General features: G+C 44.8%; 1 protein-coding gene and 1 pseudogene across 1 annotated transcript in view; both read left to right on the top strand.

Annotated features, from left to right (window-relative positions):
• The first annotated feature begins 376 nt into the window (after positions 1 to 376).
• On the top strand, positions 377 to 1,043 carry LOC102765529 (annotated as a pseudogene).
• A 5,961-nt stretch (positions 1,044 to 7,004) lies between these two features.
• The window catches only part of KIFC1 (kinesin family member C1), a 25,781-nt gene continuing 23,823 nt past the window's right edge, over positions 7,005 to 8,962 (top strand). The window contains exon 1 of the mRNA XM_015567463.1: positions 7,005 to 7,022. Coding sequence (XP_015422949.1) covers positions 7,005 to 7,022 — 18 coding nt within the window. The remainder of the gene's footprint in view (positions 7,023 to 8,962) is intronic.

Genomic DNA, 8,962 nt, shown 5'->3' with positions numbered 1-8,962 from the left:
ATTTCTACAAATCAATTAAAGAAAACACAGTGGGAAAATGAGCAAATGATTCTGAGAGACCGTTCATGAAAGATGATATTCAAATGGCCAATAAACCTATGAAAAAGTACTCAACTTCATTAGTCATCAGAGAAATTTTAATTAAAACCACAATACAGCCCTAGGCAGTTTGGCTTAGTGGACAGAGCATTGGCCTGTGGAGCAAAGGGTACTGAGTTTGATTCCAGTCAAGGGCACGTGCCCGGGTTGCGGGCTCGGTCCCCAGTAGGGGGCGTACAGGAGGCAGCCAATCAACAATTCTCTCTCATCATTGATGTTTCTATCTCCTCCCTTTTTCTCTGAAACCAATAAAAATATGTTTAAAAAAAACCCCGCAATACAATAATACTACTTCTCTCCAGAATGACTAAATGAGAAAGGCAACAAGAGCAAAATGGGGGAAGAAACAGGAGTGCGGCATGAACATAGGGGAGCAAAAGAAAACAAGGAAGTATGTTACCATGAAGCAAATGCTTAGTCTCAGAGATCAGAGGCTTAAAGAAAAGGATAGATTAAAACCTAAAGAGGAAGAAAAGAGAGAACCCAGTGCACTCAAAGAAAGAGAAGTCCCCCCTCACCCCTCCTGTGTATTCTTCACCTGTGCCCACCTTACCACATCCTGCTGGATACCAACTTTATCAACTTTTCCAGTAAGTCCAAACTGGACTCAGTGCAATCAATGATGGATGTCTCTATGCCAGGTGTATCCCTTGTATAACTGACTGTAATGGCTGAAATTGAGAAATTGGGGCAGAAGTATCGAGTGGCTCTAAGGATCGCCAAGGATCCGGGATTTGAACGATTACCATGCCCACACAAAAGAACCTATGCAGATGACTGCTTAGTACAGAGAGTAACTCAGCACAGGTGTTATATTGTGGCCACAGTTGACCAGGACCTTAAACGAAGAATCAGGAAGATCCCTGGAGTGCCCATCATGTCATGTCTAACCATAGGTACAACACTGAGCAGATGCAGATGCTTATGGAGCCCCCAGGCTCTAATTCTTAAAAGACAAAGTTTCTCTGCTTTTTTTTAACCAACTTTCTCTGTTGCAGGTTTATTAAACATGCTTCAACATGCGTTACTGCTCCCTCATGCACTTGCTGTTATGAGCTGAGAATGGTTAAATACGTTCACTTTTTGGTGTTTTGAAAATGATATTTTGTATCATTTAAGATTTTGTTACATCTTTTTATAAATCAGATGACTGCTCACCAAAAAAATAGCAAAAGTTGGCAAGGATGTGGATGAACTGGAGCTCTCATACACAGATGATGGAATGGAAATTGGTACAACCACTTTGGACAATTTTCTGGCAGTACATAATTTTTTTAAATATATATTTTTATTGATTTCAGAGAGAGATAGAAACATCAATGATGAGAGAGAATCATTGATTGGCTGCTTCCTGCATGCCCCACAATGGGTATCGAGACTGCAACCCAGGTATCTGCCCTTGACCGGGAATCAAACCTTGACCTTCTAGTTCATAGGTCGACACTCAACCACTGAACCATGTCAGCCAGGCTGGCAGTATGTAAATTTAAGCCTACATATATCCCTTGACCAAGCAATTCCAGTTTTAGGTGTGTATACCCAACAAAAATCCTATATAATAAAAGGCTAATATGCAAATTGACCAAACAGTGGAACGACCTGGCGCTATGATGTGCATTGACCACCAGGAGGCAGACGCTCTACACAGGAGCTGCCCCCTGGTGGTCAGTGGCCTCTCACAGGGGGAATGCTGCTCAGCCAGAAGTTGGGCTCACAGCTGGTAAGCGCAGCAGTGGTGGTGGAAGCCTCTCCTGTTTCCACGGCAGTCGGACATCCCCCTGAGGGCTCCCAGACTGTGAGAAGGCGTAGGCTGGGCTGAAGGACACCCCTCCTCCCCTGAGTTCATGAATTTCCTGCACCGGGCCTCTAGTATGTATATAATGTCTACCAAAAAATTTACTGAAGTGTTCTTAGTAGCACTATTCATAGTAGCTCCAGACTGGAAACTACACAGATGCAATTAACAGTAGAATAGATAAATTGGGGTATATTCTCATAAAGGAATATTACAGAAATGAGAGTGGGTGAACTACAACAGCACACAACAACTGGATCAGTCCCCTTGACATGAAAAAGTCAGACACGAAAGATGACATATGGTGTGAATCCATGTATATAAAATGCAAAATAATCAACCCTAATCTCTACTGTTAGAGTCAGGAGGGGATTATCCTGGTAGGTAGTGATTGGAAAGGAGTAATGGGCCTGGCCAATAAGGGCAATATTCCTTCAAAAAAATCAAGTTATGTATTTATGATATGTACGCTTTAGGTATACATGCTATCCATCAATAAAAGATTTCAATGAAGAAACTGAAAAGCAAAGAATCATAATTTTTTAGGTTTTTTAACAAAGAACAGGTCACTGATCCTAACTCACCTCCATTTCTGTTTAGAGGTCCAGCCTCTATTTTACTTAGCTGTTTATTTTCCTATTAATCTCACAATTTTATTTTTATCAAAGTTACTTATGCACATAGTCTAAAGATTCAAATAATTCTGTGGGGCTGATTATGGAAAACAACACAGCCCTCTCCCCACTGCCTCATCTGCCCACTTCTCATCCCCCTAATCAGTCCAACAAAATGCATTTTGGTCAGATGGATATTCGCTGTTTACCTATTATGATTATACAAATGTTACTGCATAAGCTCTCACTTTCCCTGGACCTAATGATTGCCTATTTGTGTATTGTTTCTATGTTTGAGCATTAATTCAACCCCACATATCCCCTAGTATGCACCTCTTTTCAGTTTGCTCAAACACATTCAGTTTGCCTGTCACATCTGAATGAAATTCCCTCGCAAAGCCTCTGACCAGCTGCAGTGGGGACTGGCAGCCCTCGGGCCTGCTGAGCAGCAGTGGTCTTTGGGGTCTCCCTTCACTGTTTTCCTGGGAATTCTCTCTCTACTCTCTAGTGCTGTTTCATGCATATCAAGGCATCTTCTTTATCTCCTCGTTGTGGTGGAGGGCACTCTTTACAAATTTCCTGAGAGAGGCACGTAGGAGGAGAATTGGAGTCCACATGCTCTCAGTGTGTCTTTTGTCTCCTTTGTTTAGGGGTCAATATATACTTGGTCACATTCACCTTGATGGCCTTTGGCTAAAGTCAGCACTTAGAGTATCTCATGGGTCTCTCTTGGCTGGATTTGATCTCATCCGTACTCCTGGCTGACTCAACCTCCCTCTGGCTCCAAAAAGCCCAGTGGACCCATGTTCCCCATCTAGCCTCTGACCTAAGATGTCCAAGCCACATGACTCTGTTGTTTGTTTACTGTCTTCCGACTGCACCATGCCCATGGATCGCCGGCCCATGGTTCTCAATCAATCATTGGAGAAGAACTGGAAGTGCAAACTAGACCCTGTCCCCCTGCTGGCTCACCCGTATCTGCCCACTTATCTATATTGGGCACAAGTTTGTACCTTTAGGTGCCTGGGATGATGCTCAACTAATTGAGCCAAACTGACCAGGGCTCTTCTTACTTTTTAATGATGAGGAAGCATAAATGAAAGAGGTTGAATAATTTCTCCAAAGCCTCATAGCTAAACCCTAAAGAAGGTGGGATTCAAACCCAATACCCTGTGACTACCAGCCTCACCATCCTCTCCCTACATTAAGGTGCCTCTTTAGAGAATGCCAGTACTACGTGGGGAGGACTCTATAAAGATGAGTATTTTCTTCCTTTTGGAGTTTACTTTTTAAAACAAGCTCAAATGAAAGGGATCAGATTTAAGTCCTTCTCAAGAAATGTTGTTACTGGTGGAGAGGGAGGCCCCAGCTCCCCTGCCAGGTGTTAGCAGCAGCTCACCCTGGGATGGGTCAAGAAGCCAATCTGGAGGCACTATTTGGGGATCTCCCACTCTACTCTTTAAATTTAGGCTTTTGAAGGCTAGAGCAATGTGTAAAGAAAACAATACCTATGGTTTGAACTGTGTTCAGCACAGACAAGGTTTGAACCTGAAGAGGGGCAGTGAAGGATTAAAGAAGACAAGAGAATACAGCTGGGGCTAGGTGGATCTCCTGAACCTGGTTGAGGACACAGAGAGACCCAACCTGCAAGCCAAGGCTTTATTTTATAGTCAGAGCATACAAAGCAAAAGAAGGGAAGAGGTCAACATGTTTACAATGTTCTTGTGAGTTTCGCCTTGTTTTGGCAGCACTTGCTGCACCTCCCACAGCCCATTAGCTACCTAGGAAAGAACTAGGGAGGACTATAAGGTCAAGCTTAATTATGGTAGGAGGGCTCTGCCCTCCAAGCTGGGACTTGTTTGTGGCCCTGCCACAGGTCAGTCCGGGGCTTGACTCTATAGCCCAGTGATGGCGAACCTATGACATGTGTGTCAGAGGTGACACGCGAACTCATTTTTTTAGTTGATTTTTCTTTGTTAAATGGCATTTAAATATATAAAATAAATATCAAAAATATAAATCTTTGTTTTACTATGGTTGCAAATATCAAAAAATTTCTATATGTGACATGGCACCAGAGTTAAGTTAGGGTTTTTCAAAATGCTGACACGCCGAGCTCAAAAGGTTCACCATCACTGCTATAGCCACTCCCTACAATGGTTCATATTTTTAAAAGATTTTTTAAAATTCTAAAATGCACATTTTCTTTCAGACCAGTATATTCTTTTTTAAAAAAAATATATCTGTATTGATTTCATAGCATAGAGGAAGGGAGAGGGTGAGAGATAGAAACATCAATGATGAGAGTGAATCACTGATTGGCTGCCTATTGTCAGGGCTGGCCAGCCCCCAGCCCCCCCTCCCTCCCTGAGCTCCTGGGAGCTGGGTGGCAGCCCCGCCCCTGCCGCTGCTGCTGGTCACAGTTTGCAGGGTAATTGGCGGGGCAATCGGCCCGGTCACACCTGCCTTGGCCTGGAACTGCCCACTCACATGCTCCACCATCCCACCACAGTCCCTGTTCTTGTAGGGGCCCATTGGAGCTGACAGTGCCTCCACTGCTGCCTGCTGCCAGCACTGTGTCCCTGATGCCCGCCATGTTCTGCACCACCTCGTGGTGGTCAGCGCACATCATAGCAAGCAGTCGAACTCCTGGTCAAATGACCACCTGAGGGGACAATTTGCATATTACGCTTTTATTATATAGGGTAGTATTCCACGGTGTAAATGTATCACAGCTTTTTTATTCACTCATCTACTGATGGGCATGAAATTGGGCTGTTTCCAGATATTAGCTAATGTAAATTGTGCTGCTATGAACATAAGGGTGTATACATTCTTTCTGACTGGTGTTTCTGGCTTCTTAGGATATATTCCTAAAAGTGGGATCACTGGGTCAAATGGCAGTTCCATATTAAATTTTTTGAGGAAACTCCATACTGTTTTCCACAGTGGCTGCACCAGTCTGCATTCCCACCAGCAGTGCACGAGGGTTCCCTTTTCTCCACATCCTCGCCAGCACTTTTCATCTGTTGATTTATTGATTTGTTGGTGGTAGTTATTTTGACAGGTGTGAAGTGATAACTCATTGTCGGTTGTTTTTTGTTTGTTTTTTATAACTATATTTTTATTGGTTTCAGAGAAGAAGAGAGAAAGAGACAGAAACATCAATGATGAGAGAGAATCATTGATTGGCTGACTCCTGCACATTTCCCACTGGGGACCGTGCAACCCCAGCATGTGTCCTGACCTGGAATTGAACCCCGAACTCCTGGTTCATAGGTTGATGCTCAACCACTAAGCCACACCAGTCGGGCTTTCATTGTCGTTTTAATTTGTATCTCTCAGATGATCAGTGACTTGGAGCATTTTTCATATGACTCTTGGCCTTCTGTATGTCTGCTTTGGAGAAGTCTCTATTTAGCTCCTTTGCCCATTTTTAATTGGATTGTTTGTCTTCCTTCTGTTAAGTTGTATGAGTTCCTTATATGTTTTGGATACTAACCCTTTATCAGATGTATCATTGCCAAATATGTTCTCCCATACAGTGGGCTCCCTTTTCGTTTTGTTGTACTTGGTATGAGGTACAAGGACTGCAGCAGTGGGTGACTTTCCTGGTACCAGAGGAGTCTGGGGAGCAGCACCAACTGCCAGGGACACCCAGGGTGAAGAACGTTTTTAACCACCTGCCACGCTCTCCAGCCTCATCTCCCCACATTGTTCTGTGCTCCAGCCCTTTCTCACTCCCTCCCCGTGAAGAGCCTGCCTCTGGCCTTCCTGCCCTGCTGAGTGAGATTCAGGAATGAATCTCACTATTTAAAATACATACATATATTTAAATATATTTCTATTCATTTCAGAGAGGAACGGAGAAAGAGATAGATAGAAACATCAATGATGAGAGAGAATCATTGGTCAGCTGCCTCCTTCATGCCCCACACTAGGGTTCAGGCCCACAACCTGGGCATGTGCCCTGACTGGGAATCAAACCGTGACCTTCTGGTTCATTGATTGACACTCAACCACTGAGCCACGCTGGCCGGGCAGTAATGTACACTATTGTACGTGCAGAGCTAAATGTCACATCCATGAGCTCTTTTACTTTTCGCCATTGCTGCTCTGTCTGCTCATCTAACTCTACGCCTCACTCGGCAAAAACTTCAGGAACAGCAGGCCCAGGTCTGTCCTATCCGGGGCGGTCTTCCCAGCACCCAGCAAGGTGGGGCACATTTGAATTGCACTGGGCTCCATCCACATTGGCTCACAATACATGTTTTTACACTGAATTTGCATCTTCCATAAAAAGGAAGCAAAAGGTTATTAAGTGCAATAACACCTTTTCTACCTACGTTTTTCTGAGGAGCAGCTGCCAAAGAAGGGAAGGTGTTTCCTAGAGCGACTTTAAGGGGCATATCTTCCCTGGATCTGACATTGCTTTTTGGAGAAGCAACGGGCCTTGTGGGAGGAGTGGCTGTCTCCTGGGAGGCCAAGCTACGCAGATGCTGGGTGTGGTGGTGGTGAGTGATGCTCCCTGGCTACGGATTGGGACTGGAGCCCGGAGAGGGAAGTCTTGCGGTCTCAGGCAGGGATCTGGGAGAAGGGGAGTGTGTGCACAGACCCCCTTTAACTTATCACCTTCCATGTCCCAGCAAAGAAAAATAGAAAATATAGTAAAATACAGAAAGACACATCTATTTCTTCCGACCCAATCTCTAGTCCACTTAACTGTCCAGTTATTTCCAAGTCTGGAATGTGGCGTTTTCCTTTAGGAAACACTCCAGGACTGTGGGAAGCCACCTATTGTCTTCACTAGCAGAGAGGTGTGGACAAGGAACCGGAAGGCTGGTGACCCTCGAAGGCCTGGCAAAGGTCAGGGCTGTGTACCTACTGTTAGTCCAGACAATGGCAGCTGAAGCAACTTTCCTATTTATTATGTAAATCCTTGCTGGTGGGCTAGTCTGCCTGTTACTGGAAATTGCCTGTCTAAGGGCTATGGGTGGATCCCAAACCAATAAAAGGTTGGTGAGGCCTGAGCACCAGTGGAAGTCCTTCCCCTCGAGTTGGACCTGCCCGCCTGGCCCCCCAGTATTTCCAAAAACCCTGAACCACGCGGGACGTGGGGGAACAAACTTTACACACAGGACCTCCATGTGGACCCTCGTGGCGGAAGCACATGTGTGAGGCACAGGAAGCACAGCTGTGTGAGCAGGCACACAGCAGGAAAGGGGCTTCCTGTGGCATTTGAGCTGACACGTCGATGCTCCTGGCCCCTGAAAGCGCCCTGAAGCCCAATCTTGCTTCCCCTCCTGTCTCAGGTCTGTGCCTTTCGCTGTCTGGGATAACGGACGGCAGGCAGAGCAAGCATCGATGATGGCAATAGAGACCCCAGCCATCTGTTTGGTGTTAAAGTCAGGAGCTCTTTTATCTTTCTGAGAACTGAAAAGTCACTGGGGAGATAATTACCAAATGGACCAAAAGTCTCAGTCAGTGTTTGGGCAGAAAAATGCAAACAGGAATTTTCCAGTGTTCCTCATCTGACCTTCATGTTCTCAAAAACACTTCAATTGATATTTTTTGGGAGGGTGATTTACTCCTTGGTTTCAAGACAACCTTTTTGAAGTAATATTTTTAAACCTCGGTATGATAACCACGTTACAGGCATTTGAAAACAGTGAAAGTTTTGCACTTTGCTTATTTTTTTGTACTTGTTTTCTTATGCACCTGTTTCCCCCCAAACATGATTTTTAAAATATATACATTTTATTGATTTTTTACAGAGAGGAAGGGAGAGGGATAGAGAGTTAGAAACATCGATGAGAGAGAAACATCGATCAGCTGCCTCCTGCATACTCCCTTCTGGGGATGTGCCCGCAACCAAGGTACATGCCCTTGACTGCAATCGAACCAGAGACCTGTTAGTCCTCAGGCCGACATTCTGTCCACTGAGCCAAACCGGTTAGGGCCCAAACATAATTTTGAATGTACAAAAGGTGGTGGTCTTGTTCACTCACCTCACATCATAGACTTTCCTTAGTGAAGAATCCAGATAAAATAACGTTTTTAAAAATAGATCTTTTTAATTTTTCAATTACAGTTGAAATACAATATTGTAGTAGTTCCAGGTGTACAATCCAGTGATTAGACATTTGTATAACTAATGAAGTGATTTTTTAAAAACTAGTACCCATCTGACACCATACATAGTTATTACAATATTATTGAGTATACTAGAGGTCCGGTGCACAAAAATTTGTGCACTCAGGGGAAGGAGGGGGGGTCCCTCAGCCCGGCCTGTGCCCTCTCGCAGTCTGGGACCCCTCGGGAGATAATGACCTGCTGGCTTAGGCCTGCTCCCGGGTGGCAGAGGGCAGGCCCAATCCCTAGGTGTAGACCTTGGTCAGGCTCAGAGCAGGGCTGATTGGGGAGTTGGGGCGCCGCACCCGTCATGTACAGAGCA

Source organism: Myotis davidii, unplaced genomic scaffold (assembly GCF_000327345.1).
Source record: "Myotis davidii unplaced genomic scaffold, ASM32734v1 scaffold4, whole genome shotgun sequence".
NCBI classification, from domain to species: Eukaryota; Metazoa; Chordata; class Mammalia; order Chiroptera; family Vespertilionidae; genus Myotis; species Myotis davidii.
The sequence above is the reverse complement of the archived record's forward strand: the minus strand, read 5'-3'. Positions and strand labels throughout refer to the sequence as shown.